The 20,123-nt window shown below is 38.6% G+C and overlaps 1 protein-coding gene across 1 annotated transcript in view; it reads left to right on the top strand.

Annotated features, from left to right (window-relative positions):
* Positions 1–20,123, top strand: part of LOC124798045 (cell division cycle 5-like protein) — a 98,345-nt gene that overhangs the window by 21,441 nt on the left and 56,781 nt on the right. The window contains exon 3 of the mRNA XM_047261270.1: positions 4,600–4,730. Within this exon, the coding sequence (XP_047117226.1) occupies positions 4,600–4,730 (131 nt within the window). The remainder of the gene's footprint in view (positions 1–4,599; positions 4,731–20,123) is intronic.

Raw genomic sequence — 20,123 nt, 5'->3', positions numbered from 1 at the left:
AATTTTTGTGACATACTGCAAAACTATTAATATATGCCAAGGGTCTCTCTCTGATACTTTCAAAGACTCAAATTACTCTCCCAACCTTGTTGAGAAACAGATCTCCTTTGCCTTGTCTCTCCAGTCCCCAACCACCTCCCACATACCCACCATCCAGCCACAAAGTAGCAATCCCCCTGTCTCAGTACCACCCAGGACTGGAGCAACTCAATCACATTCTTCACCAAGTTTTGACTATCTCTTATTGTGTGCTGAAATGAGGAATACCTTACCCACTATACTTTCCACCTCTCTCACAGTGGTATTATACCATCCACCGAACCTACGCAGTATTCTTATCCTTCCCTGCTCCCAGCCCACTGCCTCATGGCTGATGTCCCTGCTGTAGACCTAGATGAAATACCTGTCCCATACATCCACACACCACCACCTACTCCAGACCGATCACAGTCGTCTCCAGTCCCATCAGAGGCTGGGCTACCTGTGAAGGCAGTCAGTCATGTGGTCTGCAAACTAAGCCACAACCACTGCGACGCTTTCTGCACAGGTGTGGCAAATAACAAGTTGTCTGTCAGCATGAATGGCCACTGACAAACAATGGTCAAGAGACAGCTGAACCACACAGTTGCTGCACATGCTGCACAACACTATGTGATGTGCTTAGGTGACTATTTCACAGTCCATGCCATCTGGATGCTTGCTACCAACACCAGATTTTCTGGATTGTGCAGGTGGGAACTCTCTCTGCAACACGCTGTCCCATAACCTCCCTGCCGGCCAGGTTGGCCGAGCGGTTCTAGGCGCTACAGTCTGGAACTGCGTGACCGCTACGGTCACAGGTTCGAATCCTGCCTCGGGCGTGGATGTGTGTGATGTCCTTAGGTTGGTTAGGTTTAAGTAGTTCTAAGTTCTAGGGGACTGATGACCTCTGAAGTTAAGTCCCATAGTGCTCAGAGCCATTTGAACCATAACCTCCCTGGCCTCAACCTTCACCTACTTGTTCACTTGTCGCACTCCAGCACTTCACTGCCTCCTATTCCATTGACATACCCGGTAGTCTTGTTTCCTCTTCTCTACTTTTCTCTTTTTCCACTTCTTTCCCCCTCCCTTCGCAATCCTAAATCTCTCAACTGCATCTAGAAGCCTTATCCTGTCCCCACCAATCCTTACATGTTCCAGCAAGCAGCACTACACCTCTCCAGCCTTGCCATGCTATCCTCCCCCACCCCTCCCCCCTTTCCCAGTCTCGCCCTTACACCTACCACCCATGCCAGATGGCTTCTCCCATCAGGTGACCAGGTGCAATTGCAGTCTGCAGTGTGGCCTCAGTGGCCTGAGACAGCAGATTTTGTGTGTGTGTGTGTGTGTGTGTGTGTGTGTGTGTGTGTGTGTGTGTAAGTGGGGGGGAGAGAGAGAGAGAGAGAGAGAGAGAGAGAGAGAGAGAGAGAGAGAGAGAGTTTTGTGCTTGTGCGAATGTGTGCCTATTTTCTACTTCAGAAGATGGCCTTCTGCCCAGAAACTTAAATGTATAACAATCTTTTCCTTGTGCCTGACTGAAACTCAATACCTCCTGCGTATGGTGAGTAGCAGTCTATCTTTTCATGATCTTATTGTTATTGTTTTTTTTCCCTTTTCAGTATTTCATGTTAGTAAGTGAAACACTCAGTTACAGTTCCTTTCAATAGATAAAATTACTTCAGTTTTATAAGATGTAAATCACAGCATGAAATGACATTACCATGTGATGCGTGCGTCCTTTGGGACCTCTACAGTTATTTCTGTTGGCCCAAATGAGAGGATATTATCCAGGACCTTCGAAATTTCAGTTGATTATTTTATGTTCTCAAGAAAAAATGAAAAACTACAGGGTGATTCAAAAAGAATACCACAACTTTAGGAATTTAAAACTCTGCAACGACAAAAGGCAGAGCTAAGCACTATCTGTCGGCGAATTAAGGGAGCTATAAAGTTTCATTTAGTTGTACATTTGTTCGCCATTTCAGCCAATAAAGTTTTTGGTCCCTTTTTCTTCGAACGTGCTACTGGAACTGGACTACAGTATCTGGAGATGTTAGAGAATTGGCTGTTCCCTCAGCTCGAACAAGAAGCACAACAATTCATATTTCAGCAGGATGGAGCGCCACCACATTGGCACTTATCTGTCCGTAACTACCTGAACATCAACTACCCGAGGCGATGGATCGGCCGCCAGGCAGCCCGTGACAGAGCACTTCATCACTGGCCTCCAAGAAGCCCTGATCTTACCCCCTGCGATTTTTTCTTATGAGGGTATGTTAAGGATATGGTGTTTTGGCCACCTCTCCCAGCCACCATTGATGATTTGAAATGAGAAATAACAGCAGCTACCCAAACTGTTACGCCTGATATGCTACAGAGAGTGTGGAACGAGTTGGAGTATCGGGTTGATATTGCTCGTGTGTCTGGAGGGGGCCATATTGAACATCTCTGAACTTGTTTTTGAGTGAAAAAAAAAACCTTTTTAAATACTCTTTGTAATGATGTATAACAGAAGGTTATATTATGTTTCTTTCATTAAATACACATTTTTAAAGTTGTGGTATTCTTTTTGAATCACCCTGTATTATCTGTTACAAAACCAACAAGTAACGAAGGAACAAAAAGGCATTAATTTTATTTTCTGTTTTAATTATCTGTTACAAAACCAATAAATAATGAAGGAACAAAAAAACATTAATTTTATTTTCTCAAGTGATAGACTTTGATCTGAGGATCACTTTGCAGGAAAATTGTGAGAATCATCAGTTCCCCATTATGATATATTCATTGCTGTGGTGAATCATATTTTTTTGCAAAATAAAATACAAAAAATGTAAGTCCTTTATACTATAGAGTGCACAACTGCCAAATTTCATGTTATAAATAAAAAATTGGCCATGTGCAAGTAGGACTCGAGCTCTGATGGTTTCGTACAAACTTAATTATGTTGTAGACAGTTCATTCATCCTTGGAACTGAGAATCTCTAAGATTATTGCTCTTATCAATACTGATACTGGTAAGATATTGGTCCTGGGGTTTCCAACACTTTCGAGAATGTTTTATTTTTAACTTGGAAGTTGGAGAATAAATGACAAAATAAATATGTTTTTTGATATCATTATAATAGAAGGTAACATTCCACGTGGGAAAAATTATATATAAAAACAAAGATGAGGTGACTTACCGAACGAAAGCGCTGGCAGGTCGATAGACACACAAACAAACACAAACATACACACAAAATTCAAGCTTTCGCAACAAACTGTTGCCTCATCAGGAAAGAGGGAAGGAGAGGGGAAGACGAAAGGAAGTGGGTTTTAAGGGAGAGGGTAAGGAGTCATTCCAATCCCGGGAGCGGAAAGACTTACCTTAGGGGGAAAAAAGGACAGGTATACACTCGCCAGTGTATACCTGTCCTTTTTTCCCCCTAAGGTAAGTCTTTCCGCTCCCGGGATTGGAATGACTCCTCACCCTCTCCCTTAAAACCCACTTCCTTTCGTCTTCCCCTCTCCTTCCCTCTTTCCTGATGAGGCAACAGTTTGTTGCAAAAGCTTGAATTTTGTGTGTATGTTTGTGTTTGTTTGTGTGTCTATCGACCTGCCAGCGCTTTCGTTCGGTAAGTCACCTCATCTTTGTTTTATATATAAATATGTTTTTTGCATGATTTAATAACAAAATAAGAATTTTCTGCTTATTTTTCCTTTTTTGTACTGTGAAACCTTGTTTCTTGCTAAATTTCATGACACTGTGGAATGGGAAGTATTGTATAGGTATTAATGGATGAATTTGCGAGTACGAAAATTTGTTACATAAGTTGCCTTATCCTTTTATTGCGTTGACTTAGAAGCATATACACTTCAACGGTCAATACGCCTTAGTATGTGACATATGTTTCAACTTGATACTTCTACCTGTTCTTGAGGAAAAGTTATCTTAACAGACAGACAGTTGGATATGATTAGAGAAAAAAATATTTTTTTCTTGTGATATAATTACAAATTAACAATATTTGGATTTTTCTTTACTTTTACAGTAAAAGCTTGCTGCTTCCCAAATGTTTTGATTCTAAGTCAATGGGAAATACTTTACAGATTTTGATGAGTGAGTTTGTGAGTAGCAAAATATGTGACATAAATAGTTGTGTCTTTTGATTCCATTGACATGCAGTTTCCATATTTTTACACTACCAAGTGACCATAGGCCTTGGTATGTGACATAAATTTCAACGTAATACATCCACCTGATAATGAGAGAAAGAGTTTTTAACAGTCGGACAGACAGATGGAAAGTGACCCTAAATGGTTCCATTTTTACCGAATTAGATGCAGAACCTCAAAAGTAACGCTTCATTGTTTGACACTGTCATTCTGTGCCAACACATTTTGAAATGCCGTAAAATAGAATCAGAGAGATAAAATGGTAAAAATTGTTATGGTTAATCATCTCCAAAGTGAGAACAAATAACACAGTTCATCCAATTCTAGGGTGGTGAGTGAGCTTGTCTGAATAATATGTTGTGGAATGACCCAAATGCCAAACAAAAATACTCCCTTTACAGCTTTTCCCCATCTTTTTTAAAGGGACCAGGCACAGAAGAAGGAAGAAGGGGAGGATGCTGCAGATGACCCACGTAAATTAAAGCCAGGAGAGATTGACCCAAACCCTGAAACAAAACCAGCAAGACCTGATCCAAAGGATATGGATGAGGATGGTGGGTTCTAGGTCCACATTTCTGTTTTCTTTCCTTTTTTTAATGTGTTGATTCCTGTCCATGTATGGGCTGCCACAGTATACTTGTTTGGCTCATGCTCCTTATTAGTTGTACTAATCAAAAAGAAATGTAATTGTAAGAAAGACATTTAATAGCTGATATAAGAATTATATTTAGACGTTCACTTGCTGTTATGCTGGCTGTAATTTCTGTTAAGCTGTAAAGAAAGGGCTAGAATATTCCAGGTGAAGTGATCAGAAAAATCTTAAAATTGTGCTTTTTGTATAATTTGGTGCTTCAGTATGCCCTGGAAAGTAACCTCCTCCATTGACTATAAATATAATACTGAAATTGTAGAAACAAATTTATAAGAAAAATTTTGAATTCACCTTTCAGATTCAAGCATGAATTGTATCTTTTAGTGAGTTGACAAATTTCACCTGCAAAAAGTTCTGCCACCTAAAATGCAATTAACTCTTGACAGCATTTTGAAGTACTTTATTAATCAAGAAGTTTGGAGCCATTTCAGTTTTTCATGTGCATGAAGTGGTGGAAATTATTTGGAACCGAGGTTTAGCTGAGAGGCAGGTCATAGCCTGGAACTGATATAACAATTCCTGGTGGTTGCAGGGTAGAGTGTTGCTGAACATTGCCATGCAGAAACATCACACCTTAATTCGAAAACAACATCACTTGTTTTAGACAGCTTTGTTGTTTTCTTGATCTCCCACAGTAAACTGCTGTTTTGTGTATCCTATCATGTTCCGTAGTATCCACAAACAAAATTCCACTAGCATCCCAAAAATGGTAGCTGTAACTTTTCAGGTTGACTGAATTTAACATGCTTTTTAATTAGCATAGTAAGCATATCCACTACTCACAGTTCTATTCAGGAATCCAACAAGCACAGAGCTTACAATACTGTCTACCACACTTCCATTTAAAATACTCACAGAAATCTGCTGAAAGTTGTCAAAACATTGAAAAGTCGCAAAATGCTTTTTTCATAATTTTTGATCAATTTACTATATTAGTTTTTGACAGACAGCCACTTTTGTCATCATGTTGATCATCTGTTCTTCACCTCCTAAACAAATGACACCACTGATGATGCTAAACTACTTCACTTATTGCATTTAGTCTGTACACAGCACAAATGTTGTGATGGTTGTCAGCAGCTTTGTAATCTTCTGCCCATAAAAACCATATTACATAACAGATTGTATATTTGGCTTTTTTTTGGCAATTCTGCTACACTAACTGAATGAAAGGCAATGGGGCTTTTTGTTACTGTAGCTGCAAGCACACTAATTTACAATTTGTGTCATTGTAGTGACTTTCACTACTATCCATGCCACATGGAAACGGAGGTTGGATTCCAGGTAGCACTTATATCTTTGTTCATAATGCTAGAATTGCCAGCACTGGTGTAATTTATATTTTTGAAGTCAGTACAGTTATTTACCGTGACAGACTACAATAACAGTCCAACATTTTGAAATATAATTGAGGTCCTACGCCAAAATTACCAGTATTTGAAGAGACTGAAACTTATTTAAAGCAAATCCGTAATCCATGTTTCATTTAGAACTTAAGACGTTTTGGCATATAGGACTGCAGCTGCATATGTTGGAAGATAAGTCAGTGGATTTTGGCATAGCAAACTTTTGAGTAGCAGGATAAACAACTAACAGAGATGGAAGAACTGTTACAATAAATAAATAAATAAATAAATAAAGATCTGCAGTTAAGATGCTAGTGACAACATTATTAAGAAACTGGTAGATAGTCAAGAAGAGTAGGTAGACTGGTATTCTGTTAGGAATTGTGCACAGATTCAGTCTGTGTTTACAGAAAGTGGAATATGGTAGACAAGGGTTTATAGGAATGGTGATCTTCAGGAAAGGTTGATATGGTAAGATTCCTTGAAAATGCCAACATCCAAAATTAAATTTCAATAATTTAAAAGCTATTATTGACTCAAATGAACTTACAACCATACAAGAAAGAACTTTTAACTTTATTGTAATTGAGTGTGGGTATACACTGGTGTGAGGATTTGCTCTGTTATCACAGTTTTTTAAAATGTGAGGTAGATCAGTTGCTATACTTAGCTAATATACAAAAACCAAGTAGAGAAGATAAGCAGAATTGTAACAGTGTATATACGGTCAGAAAACTTACAACTCCTCTATAATCTGATTTTGTTTTTTCCTGTGATTTACTGACAGAATAAGAACCTGGAAAGAAGAATCCATGGAGGAGGAAGCAGGGATTAAAGGAAGACTGAAAATCAGAGAACAGCTTGCCTTGGAATTACTCTTATCAGATACTGCGTCATCATCATTATCATCATCATCGTCGTCAGCATCGTCATCATCATTTAAGACTGATTATGCCTTTCAGAGTTCAGTCTGGAGCATAGCCCCCTTATAAAATTCCTCCATGATCCCCTATTCAGTGCTAACATTGGTGCCTCTTCTGATGTTAAACCTATTACTTCAAAATCATTCTTAACTGAATCCAGGTACCTTCTCCTTGGTCTGCCCCGACTCCTCCTACCCTCTACTGCTGAACCCATGAGTCTCTTGGGTAACCTTGCTTCTCCCATGCGTGTAACATGACCCCACCATCTAAGCCTGTTCACCCTGACTGCTACATCTATAGAGTTCATTCCCAGTTTTTCTTTGATTTCCTCGTTGTGGACTACCTCCTGCCATTGTTCCCATCTACTAGTACCTGCAATCATCCTAGCTACTTTCATATCCGTAACCTCAACCTTGTTGATAAGGTAACCTGAGTCCACCCAGCTTTCGCTCTCATACAACAAAGTTGGTCAAAAGATTGAACGGTGCACAGATAACTTAGTCTTGGTACTGACTTCCTTCTTGCAGAAGAGAGTAGATCGTAGCTGAGCGCTCACTGCATTAGCTTTGCTACACCTCACTTCCAGTTCTTTCACTATGTTGCCATCCTGTGAGAATATGCATCCTAAGTACTTGAAACCATCCACCTGTTCTAACTTTGTTCCTCCTATTTGGCACTCAATCCGTTTATATTTCTTTCCCACTGACATTACTTTCGTTTTAGAGATGCTAATCTTCATTCCATAGTCCTTACATTTCTGATCTAGCTCTGAAATATTACTTTGCAAACTTTCAGTCGAATCTGCCATCACAACTAAGTCATCCGCATATGCAAGACTGCTTATTTTGTGTTCACGTATCTTAATCTCACCCAGCCAGCCTATTGTTTTCAACATATGATCCATAAATAATATGAACAACAGTGGAGACAGGTTGCAGCCTTGTCTTGCCCCTGAAACTACTCTGAACCATGAGCTCAATTTACCGTCAACTCTAACTGCTGCCTGACTATCCATGTAAAGACCTTTAATTGCTTGCAAAAGCTTGCCTCCTATTCCATAATCTTGTAGAAGAGTCAATAACTTCCTCCTAGGAACCCGGTCATATGCCTTTTCTAGATCTACAAAGCATAGATACAATTCCCTGTTCCACTCATAACATTTCTCCATTATTTGCCGTAAGCTAAAGATCTGGTCCTGACAACCTCTAAGGGGCCTAAACCCACACTGATTTTCATCCAATTGGTCCTCAACTAATACTCACACTTTCCTTTCAACAATACCTGAGAATATTTTACCCACAATGCTGATTAAAGAGATACCCCTGTAGTTGTTACAATCTTTTCTGTTTCCATGTTTAAAGATTGGTGTGATTACTGCTTTTGTCCAGTCTGATGGAACCTGTCTCGACTCCCAGGCCATTTCAGTTATCCTGTGTAGCCATTTAAGACCTGACATTCCACTGCATTTGATGAGTTCCGACTTAATTTCATCCACCCCAGCCGCTTTATTGCACTGCAATCTGTTGACCATTTTCTCCACTTCCTCAAATGTGATCCTATTTCCATCATCATTCCTATCCCATTCTACCTCGAAATCTGAAACATTACTGATCGTATTTTCACCTACATTGAGCAACTCTTCAAAATATTCCCTCCATCTGCCCAAGGCATCCACAGGATCCACCAGCAGTTTTCCTGACCTGTCCAAAATACTTGTCATTTCCTTCTTACCTCCCTTTCGAAGATTGCTAATTACACTCCAGAATGGTTTTCCAGCAGCTTGACCCATCGTCTCCAAACTGTTTCCAAAGTCTTCCCAAGATTTCTTCTTGGATGCTGCAATTATCTGTTTGGCTTTGTTTCTTTCTTCAACATAACTTTCTCTGTCTACCTGAGTTCTAGTATGTAGCCATTTTAGATATGCCTTCTTTTTCCGTTTACAGGCTGCCTTGACCGTGTCATTCCACCAAGCTGTTTGCTTCATCCTACTTTTACACACTACTGTTCCAAGACATTCTTTAGCCACTTCTAGTACTGTGTCCCTGTACCTTGTCCATTCATTTTCCAATGACTGTAATTGACTACATTCAACTAACTGGTACCTTTCTGAGATCGCTGTTATGTACTTGTGCCTGATTTCCTTATCCTGAAGTTTCTCCACTCTTATCCTCCTACATATGTACCTGACTTCCTGCACTTTCGGCCTCACAATCCCAATTTCACTGCAGATTAAATAATGATCAGTGTCATCAGAGAATCCCCTGAATACGCATGTGTCCCTAACAGCCTTCCTGAATTCCTGATCTGTTATTATATAGTCAATGGCAGATCTGGTTCCCCTGCTTTCCCAAGTATACCAGTGAATGTTCTTATGTTTAAAAAAGGAGTTTGTGATTACTAAGCCCATACTGGCACAGAAATCCAAGAGTTGTTTCCCGTTCCTGTTGGCCTCCATATCCACTCCAAATTTACCCACAACCTTTTCATACCCTTCTGTTCGATTTTCAATCCTGGCGTTAAAATCACCCATGAGCAGAACACTGTCCTTGTCCTTTACTCTAACAACTACATCACTGAGTGCCTCATAAAAACTATCCATCTTATCTTGATCTGTCCTTTCACAATGCGAATATACTGACACAATCCTAATTTTCTTGCTAGACACTGTCAAATCTATCCACATCAGTCGTTTGTTTACATACCTTATTACAACTATGTTGGGTTCCATTTCTTTCCTGATATAAAGCCCTACACCCCAATGTGCTATTCCTGCTTTGACTCCTGACAGGTAGAGCTTGTATTCTCCCACTTCCTCTTCTTTCTCACCCCTTATCACTAACAGCTAAAATGTGCAGCCCCATCTTACTTGCAGCTTCTGCCAGCTCTACCTTCTTCCCAGAGTAGTCCCCATTGATATTAATAGCTCCCCATCTCATTACCATTTGTTTGCCAAGTCGTATCTTAGGAGTCCCAGGTTTGTCAGTTAGAGGTGGGATTCCGTCACCTCCAAAGGTCCGAGGCATTTTGCTCTGATTGTTGCCAGCTTCATATTTAAAGTACCAGAGAAGCAGGTTGCTAGCCTTACTTGCCCTGAGTCCCATTGGGTTTGACCTCTAACGGCTGAGGGACTAACCAGTGGATTTGGTAGTCTTTGCCGTATGAGCACAAAGGTGACCACGACTCAGAATATGTCCGAGATGCCCAGCCTTATTCCAAAGTAACCGGTATCCCGACTGTCGGGACCACTTACTTGGCCACTCATACGTTGCCCGTGGTTCATGAACTAGGACATGACTACAGGAACCCACACCATGAACCACAGATACTGCGTTACAGATTAAAAAATGAACGTCACAGAATTGAAGTTTTAAGGTTCAAGAAGGGTGAAATGCAAGAACCTGCTTCAAGAATAACACTCTGAAGTCATTGAAATCTAGTGAGAAGTTGGGTTATAACAATTTAGACTAGTATTTTAATATGAAAAGATGAAAACTACATGAGTGACTAATTTCTCTTTCAAGTCTTGTTATCAATATCACATTGCTGACTAGCACTTGAGGGATAATGTGTATCTGTATTGAGACTTCAGTTGCAGAAATATTTATCATTATACTATGTAACGAAAAATTTGGCAACAAGTTATTTAGTTTAAAGGCAAGTTACCAGACTGATAAATTACAAGGTTGAAATTATAGTTTTTTGTTTCTGAAATTCCAGATGAACATGACCACACTTTACAAAGGCATTAATTCAGACTCCAAAATTGAATCTTATGTTTGATTATTTTGTTTAAGAACTGCTTTCACGATACAATGAAATGTATTGAAGTTTGTAAATCCGGAGTTCATTGTAATAGGGTACCTTTAAAAGGATATATATCGCAATTTTATCTGAAATTCATAATTGATATGTGAGATGTTTCAAAAATTGAGAGGAGAAAGGAGTGATATGAGCATATAAAAAATTTTAAGCAATGAAGAAAAAAGTTGTTGTTGTTGTTGTGGTCTTCAGTCCTGAGACTGGTTTGCTGCAGCTCTCCATGCTACTCTATCCTGTGCAAGCTTTAGTGTGTATAATAATACAATACCAATATGGAGAGAGATGTCATTGCCACTGGCAAACAAAGAAGCAGCAAGCGATAGAAATAATCAGTTATTTTTTGGTTGTAATGTATATTTCTGAAAGTTCAGCAAGATGCAATATGGATATATGAAGTTGTGTGTATAGTGTCTGGTTAAAATAATGAACAATAGTAGCCTGGAAATGTTGAAGGTAGCTGACTACTGATTATGCTGGCAAAAGACCATTTACATGTTCTATCAACCATGAGTAATCAGCTTCAGTTGCTACATTGGTTCATTACCATTATGAAGCACCATGTGTTTGTCAGTTGTAGTGGCTCATCAATGGCATGTTAAAAATCCGTCTTTTTCTTCATAGTACTCTGGTTATTTATTAAGGCATGCGGTGATTCACCTCCGTGTTTGACAGCAATAAACAAGTGTTCTGAAGTAATAAGTCTTATAAAATTCTCTGTATGTATATCCACTTTTGTTGGTTGGTTGATTTGGAGGAGCAGACCAAACAGTGAGGCCATGTGTCCCATCAGATTAGGGAAGGATGGGAAGGAAGTCATCCATGCCCGTTTGAAGGAACCGTCTTGGCATTTCCATGAAGCAATTTAGGGGAATCATGGAAAACTTAAATTTGGACAGCCAGACACGGATTTGAACCGTTGTTCTCTTGAATGTGTCCATTGTGCTAACCACTGTGCCACCTCACTCGGTCTCCACTTTTGTTTTCAGAAAGTGTTTAATAGTTGACTCCACAAACAATATTACGTGTTATGAGTTATCGGTAGCCCATACTGCTGGGAAATTGCATATTATAGTACAGCACACAAGAAATCAAAAACATGCAGCTTACAATTCCATGGTGCATCACCTCATATCTGTTCCATTATCTGAATCGGAATGTCAAACAGTATTTTGAACAATCAAACTCTTCACTTTCAGTAATGGCTATAGATCTGATGTGACTGATAACATATGAATTCATGGTTTTGTGGCAATATATACTGATAACATACTCTCGAGCTTCCAGCTGCATCAAGTCATTTAAAATCCATGGGATTTTGGTTGGTAAAATTTCAGATAGCCTTGCAGAAAAGGGAAAATCTTATAAGAATGAACCAACGTTTTACATTGACAATAACATTGGAAGGTAGTATTCAATATTAGAGACACAATGTAACTTTTGGTACAAACTGCTATATGTAAGATTATGTGCGAGAACAGGAAAGTATGTGTGGGTCAGCCAGACAGAGTTGTGGCAGTTAGGTTGTCATGGCAGGAAAATGACAGGAAAGACTAGGAAACAAAGATGCAATGTTTGCGGAACATGTTTTAACAGACAACCATCCATACAATGTGCATTTAGTTGGTATTCTATATACCTTTAAAAAAAAGCATAAATGTGCCATTACTGGACGTACTTGAAACCAATAAACATATGGCATTGAATGCTAGTTTAGTTTTAAATTAACAAACACAGTATCCTTTTTCCTCACTGTTCAGTAAAATTTTAATTATGTATGTTTCAAAAAAACAGATAACAAATCAAAATAAACTTTGCTAATAACCTTAAAATGTAATAATATACTGTGTATTTTCGAAATGTAATGCTTTCCTTTATAAGAAATCTGTATCTGTGTCACCAGTATCTCAGTATGTCGTGCATTATTTTACTGTGGTTGTAACTTTAAGTTATTCCTTGAATCCAAGAACTAGTTTGTGAGTTAATAAGTAACAGTTCTAGAAGTCTATTCCTTTTCCGTATTATTCTTCACCAAATTTGTATGAATTTTAGGTGGTAATATTTGATTTAAAATAAAAAAAGACATAGAATTTCAATTTATCCATTTGTCTGAAATACATACAAGCCATCTAATAATCTAACACAGCAGAGAGGGAGGGAGGGAGGGAGGGAGAGAGAGAGAGAGAGAGAGAGAGAGAGAGAGAACATAAAGGAATACTTTCCTAAATAATAATCAGTTGTGATGATGCTTGTGTCCAGGCAAATGTGGACTTCGGACAGTTACGCTAACAAATACATTATGCTGGTGCCTGTTACACTGGAGCTGATGAATAATACATTTTTAAGCATTTCTCTATTGATGGCCAAACCTATTTGAGTAGTAGTTAGTTACAAATAAATTCTGTGAATTTAGCAAAGTTCGTTAACTATGGATTTCCAGTCCAGTGAAGTTTTGCCATTACAAAAGATACAGCATTTTTAATTAGAGAATGCTCATTTAACTTAACAGTACCAATGAAATAATGGAAATTCTATAAACATTCATGTGATTTGCGGTAGCAAAGCAACTTTGTTTCTAAGTACGACAAAGAATGGTGGATATTAAAAGCTGTTTGTAGATTTGAGAATTTATTTATGGGCGTCATCGGTGTATGTAGAAGGGCATCTTGAACGAAGATCATCTTTAACTTATGTCTGGCCAATTTTAAACCATGTGAACCATTCCTAACACTGAGTATGGCTTAAGAACTCATCACTGTAGGCTCCCTGCATCATTTGGCGTGTCTCTGTAAAAGTTTTCTTGAGTTTCACGCAAAATTTAATGCAGACACATTGTTCCTCTAACTCCGGCTTTCAAAATTTTCAAGTTATGCAACACAATGTTCTACTCAATACAGCACTAAACAATAGATAACAGACATACAACATTGAAACTTCTGGCAGTTACACATTTAACACAGGTATGTGCAAGGGTGCCAACCGCATTTCGCTCCAACACACCATTGATATGAAATTATGAACATACATCATACACAGGCAAAGCTGCTTTTTTTTTGGTTATTTTATCTTTACATTACCAATATCAGGCTACATGCTCAACTTCAGCAGTCAGATAATTTACTGTTTTACCGCCACAGAATTTGCAAAGGTATCCTTTTTTATTTTATTTTTTTTTTATTTTTTTATTTTTTTTTTTGAACTTTTACTTTTACTTTAAATTGGTTATCAGCACATCCTGATAACAGACTAAGGATGTGTCAAAAAGCAGTAAAAAGTTGAAGTAAAATTTGAAAAAAAAGTATAAAAATTCTTCAAGGAAACAATAGTGAATCATTTGTCATCTGAAGATGGGCATGTAGCCAGACACCAGTCAAGTGAAAATAAAAATAAATATTAAAATTAGCAGCCTTTTCTGTTATATACATATAATGTTGTTCATCAACTTAAAATGTTTAGACCATTTCTAATGATCTTCTTGCGAACTGCGTGTTGAACCCTAGCATCCTTTTTTTCCTTCCAATGGCCCTTGATAAAACTGTCAAATTGTCCTGGTGAAACAATACATTTTTTGCATATTTATTGCAGGTTTTCCCACTTCAGTTCATTATGGAAATTGTCTAGTAAATATATATAATAAGAGTGAGTCACTGTTTTATTATTTTACTGCCTGTCACTGTCTTATCCTTTTCCAAATTATGTTAATTGTGAGCACCAGTAATGACATTGCCATCACTTTGTTTACAAATTTCTTGCTATATTTTCGATTTCATCAAACTTCTGTTTTGATGCGAATTTGTGTACAAGGTGTAATGGAGAAACCCTTTTTTTTCCCCCATAGCTATGCCAGAACTCCTTCAAAATTTTGTTTCAGCTCTTCCAGACCTGATTTTGCAACACATTTCCTTGAGTATTTTTTGCTACTGAGTGGACATACAGCACACTCATTGTCCATTCAGTCTACGTATGTAATACTTCATTCAGGTTATTAAATAAATATTTATATGAGACACTCATCATCTCATCGGTCTCTCAAATCTGAATGCAATGATATACACTGAGAACATGAATTTTATCAACTATTTCTTGAGAAGCAAGCTCAACAATGCATCCTGAATGTGTCTGATTTACGGTTCTCACATTAAATTAATTTATTTAGCAGTACATAATATTGAGTGCAGGTAAAAGTTCACATGAGTTTCTTGTAATACACTTTATAGTCAGGCAGCAGTCTATTTTTCTTGGATGAAAATATTTATTAATGCACAATTCTGATTTCAGGGAAATGTATAACACCAGTAAATTAAAACAGCTGCCATTTCACTTGTTTCAAAGTTTGAACAGAACTGTTACAAAAACCACACCTATCTTCAGTTGTGCCACTTAACAAAATTTCACGGTGGTTCACAGAAATTTATCTTAGTTTTCTGTCCAATCTTATATTTTATTTAAAACGATTTAAAAGTTTGTAAGGAAATCAGTATGTGAGGAGGGGATGTGTGTGTAATACCTGTCTGTGAAGGCATTAATAAGACCTTCAGGATACTGGGCAAGGGGTTATACGTTACTGCAGATGTGCTGTTCCATGGGTAACAAGACTATAATGGATAGACTTTTTAGTCTGGAAGGCATGCAAGTTATCAAAATGCTGGTATGATGCTGAGTGGATTTGATATGGATAGAGATTTTAATGGAGCAATCAGAGAAGTGGAGGTCAACCGCCAAAAAGATGACATTCTGGGCTGAGGAGGATCAAGTGAAGTGGATAGCAGAGTTGTTGAGACTGTGGAAGAAAGAAGTGTCTTGGCCCTAGGTCCTTATCATAAAAGAATCATAAATAAACAGGAACTATACAAGATGTGTGGGCCTTTAAGTGGCTAGGAACATTTATTCGAGATAGCCTATAAACAAACTGGCATAAGAGTGTGTCCAAGGCTGCACTGTGAAATTTTTTTGTATGTCTTCCCCTCAAGGGAGATGTACAGGGTGTCTCACAAAAGGTGCCCTGGTGGGGTCTGCGGTCGTGCGGCATGTTTGCTGGCTGTTGCCGCTGCATCTGCTGGTTGTCGCTAAGCATAGTTCTCAGACACCATTACTTCGCACGTGCCCTCTGCACTGTGCGACTGAGTGTACTGGTGTTTTCTTTTGAGTTTTTTTTGTCAGGTTTAATTGCTTTAAATATTGTTGCTAGACATCATTATTGCAAGTGCGCCGAGTCTGGGGCTTTCCTTTCCCTTATGTCGCTGGGCCCAGTCATCGGACAGGAACGTCATTGTGAGTGTTGTGTATACTGTGCGACTGAGTGTACAGGTGTTTTGTTTTGAGTTTCCTGTCGAGTTTCCATCCAGTATTGTATACATTAAGGATCAACAAGTGTTTCTTGTGTTGAACTATGCAAAAACAGAATTGTATGTGGAATGTCGGCTTAAACTCATATGAAAATGTACTGGTGTGCATGTTCCCAATGATTTGACAACATGCAGGTTAGTGAAGAAATTCCAAGGGGCTGGATCTGTGTTACACAAACTAAGTCCTAGAGAATCTAGTGTTTAACTGAAAATAAGTTAGATGAGATAGGAGAGGCCTTAGAAAGAAGCGAGAAAATCTCTGCGCCATTTGGTACTTCAGACTGGTGTGTCAATAGCATGTGCTCATAGCTGTGCACAAACTGAAATTGAAGCCATACAAAATAAAGGTAGTGCATCAACTGGGGAATTCGGATACTGTTGCTCGACATCCTTATTGCAGCTGGCTGTTACAGTCTGTGCACAATGGGGAACTTGATCCTGAGATGCTTTTTTTCTGGTTAAGCATGACTGCATTTGTCAGGGTACATAAATTTTCAGAACAATTGACGTTGGAGCTCCAAAAATCTGCATGATGTGAAAATGGGCGTGGTGTGCAATTAGTGCAAGACAAATTAAACAATATGCTCTGACAGGTATGTGAGCAATATACTGCATCCTTTTTTTTTTTTTTTTTTTTTTTTTTTTTTTTTTTTTTTTTTTTTTTTTTTTTTTTTTTTTTTGAGACCTAATGCCTAACAAAATGATGTATGGTTATTTCATATGTGACAGTGCAAGACCACACATCTCCAATGCCTCTATGACAGCAGTATAAAGTGTTTCTGATTATAGGATAGTTGACTGGCCTCCTCATTCTCCAGATCTAAATCCGTGTTATTTTTATGTTGAGGGAATGTTAAAAAGGTAAGGTGTATGCAACCAATCACCACATGCATGAAGAGACGGAAGGCAAGGTTTGGCCAGTAATTTCCCAGATTTCGGCAGCCAAAATTTGTTGATTGTTTGCTAATGTGTTCAGGATATGTTAGAGGGACAAATTTTGAGCATCTGCTGTAAATAAATGTAAGTTTAAGTTAATCAGATGGCAACATTGTTTATGCATAACTCCGGGAAAGCAAGCAAACAGCTGCATATGGCAGATAAGTGTCTGAGAGCCAGGCGTGGCGGTGGCCTGCGGATGCGGTGGCAGTGACCGGTGGCTGTGCCACGGGACCTGCGGACCCCTGTTGTGCGTCTTTTGAGACACACCATGTAGTTTTGCATAAGGATGTAGTTTGTCAGGTGTTTAAGTGAGTAGTGGGGTGGTGGGTTTGGGATCGGCAGGATGTACGGAGAGGTAGTGTTCTGCAGCAGCAAGCCCATCGACATGGGGAATGTTAGTGTGTATTGGGAGATGCCATCACCAGAGACAAGAAGCAATCCAATTGGTAATGGGGATGGTTTCAGAGGCAGTGGAGGGAGTGGTTTATAACTGTGATATAGCAAGCTTGGGCTGTGAACAATGGGGAGACATAACTGTTCAACAAGGACCAAGATTCTTTCAGCGTGAGTGCAATAACCAGCTGCAGCGAGGCATCTGGAATGCCCAGGCTTGGATCTAAGAGGGGGAAAACTGCAGTATCTGTCCTGGTCACAATTGCAGGGGGTGCTAAATTCATGCCTAAAATCCAGTGCATGTTGGTCTATCATTTATTCATATGATTTTGAAATGCATCCCTGTTGGTTTTTGAACACATTCTAAATTGATTTCTGAGTGAATCATAAGTTGATTTTGGAATGCGTGCATAGTGGATGTAATGTCTCTGCCAGGGATATCCGTGACACATCCAGAAATAAAAAACCTTTCCCGCAGACAAAAGGTGACCAGGCTATATGAGTTCAGCCGAATAAACCCGAACTGGCAAATGCCAGTCAGTGTTTGTTTGTGTGCAAATGACTAGTGTTGTTACAATTATTAGCGAAATCCATAAATTCAGGCTACCAGAGTGGAAATAAATGATTAACATTAATAACAGGCAAGAAAGATTACATATTAATCTTCTCGGTGTACCCAAGAAAATGAAATTTTGACAAAAAGTTTTTGCCAGATTGCTACACAATTAAGCGCCAGCTGTACAGTCCCCGGTCAGCGATTGCTTAAGTTCTATTCTCGGAACCACGCAGAAAATGTGTTGTTTGTACACTTAACAATGCCCAAGCAGATAATAAATGTGGGATAACTAAGCTGGTGTTTCTGGCAGAGTTAGTGAAGTTAACTGGAGAATAAGTTTTGACAATGGCAGGAATAGTTACAGAATTAGTAATGACAAGATTGTTTGTCAGAAGGAGGAAAGAGGAGAAACAGGAACATCACACAAATTATGTGGAAGAATATGACGATTCCGAATTTGTATAAAAATTTTGTATTATTACTTTTTGATATCATGCTTGAGAAACTGGAGTGTATTAATGAAATGTGAAACAATTTCCTAACATAAAACTTTTTAATTGTAGTAGGTATAATAAGCATTTGATATTGGTACTTCATGAATTATATCTTGTCGTGTTATTTATGTAAATGAGGTAGATAAAAATAACAATTTGTGTCAAAACAGTCTCACTGCTATAACTGCTGCAATATTAGATAGACCTGTTTCGTTTTACTCAGCAGACAGTGACAAAATAGATGTAATTAAATTGAGAAGCCACACCAGTTGTGGGTACTACTCATATTAGCAGCTTTTTAGTATTAGACAATGACATTTTGGTTTTTCAGTAACAAAACGTTTGATGAACTTTAATGAGGTAATAGATTCTTTCACAGAAAGGAAAGCACTCGTATAAAGCTGTAGGAAGATTAGAGAGAAAAAAATTCCATTACCTTAGGATTGAAGAAATGTGTACTATCTTGCTTGTCTTTTGTCTGTACTGATTTTATGTCTCCTATATTTAATTTTATGTCACACAGAAGAGAAAGCTATTAGCTAATAGGCAAGAAAGAGATCAAATTTTCATATTACATGTGAGTGTTTTTATTTAAGGGATGGGATGTCAAACCAGCCAACTAGGAGTAGGAGAGGCACCACAGGACATTTTAATTTCCACTGTTGTGAATATAGGTTTGATGGCTTCCATTACAAAATATACACATTTGAATTTCATGGAGCAAAATTTAGTGATGTGTGATAGAAGAATGCTGTGCGAAGAGATGTGACACTGCACTTTGGCACCCATAAGACCAGATAACATCTTACATGTCCTCGAACATATATGTTTTATACATCAAACTCTTCTGAAAGAAGAACATACAAAATGATCATATTTTTGAAAAATTGATTTTGTTATAAAATTTTGGTGTCCTATCTCAAATGCTTGATGAGGTGGGGGGTGCCACTATTAAGTTTTTGCCGCCATTCAGAAATATCGTAGGTCTGGGAATTCCTAGGTTTATGGATTTTGGGGACGACAAAGAAGATGGATGTGTTGGTAGTAATTAGTGCAAGAAGGCAGATAGGGGGAGAGATTATGTGATAGGCGTAAGAATTCCAAACGGGTTTGGAGATTGTGTTGAGCTTATGGGATGGGATCCCTGTGTAGCATTTGTAGGCAGTGTTGGACAATTAGTCCTGCCGTCTGGTAATCACTGCACATCTTCATAAGAGTGGCGGATCCTTTCTCTGCTGATAGGATGAGAAAACCAGGGTCTGCCGGAAAGATTTGGATGCCCGTTGCTGCATGTGTCATATCACTATAAAATACCCAGGTACAAGACCTGTCCAACTCAAACAACCAGCACATTCTTCTCTATTGTGGTCACAGGCTGGGCCGTCTCTGCAAACAGTCATATCATACAAGATCTGTTCAAAAATTTTGGAACATTGCCCACAAAATTTTCCTGTGCTTGCCTTTTACTTATTGTGTGTGCTCT

The sequence above is a fragment of the Schistocerca piceifrons genome, chromosome 1 (assembly GCF_021461385.2).
Source record: "Schistocerca piceifrons isolate TAMUIC-IGC-003096 chromosome 1, iqSchPice1.1, whole genome shotgun sequence".
Lineage (NCBI taxonomy): Eukaryota > Metazoa > Arthropoda > Insecta > Orthoptera > Acrididae > Schistocerca > Schistocerca piceifrons.
Note: the sequence above shows the minus strand (reverse complement) of the source record. Positions and strands in the feature narration are given on the sequence as shown.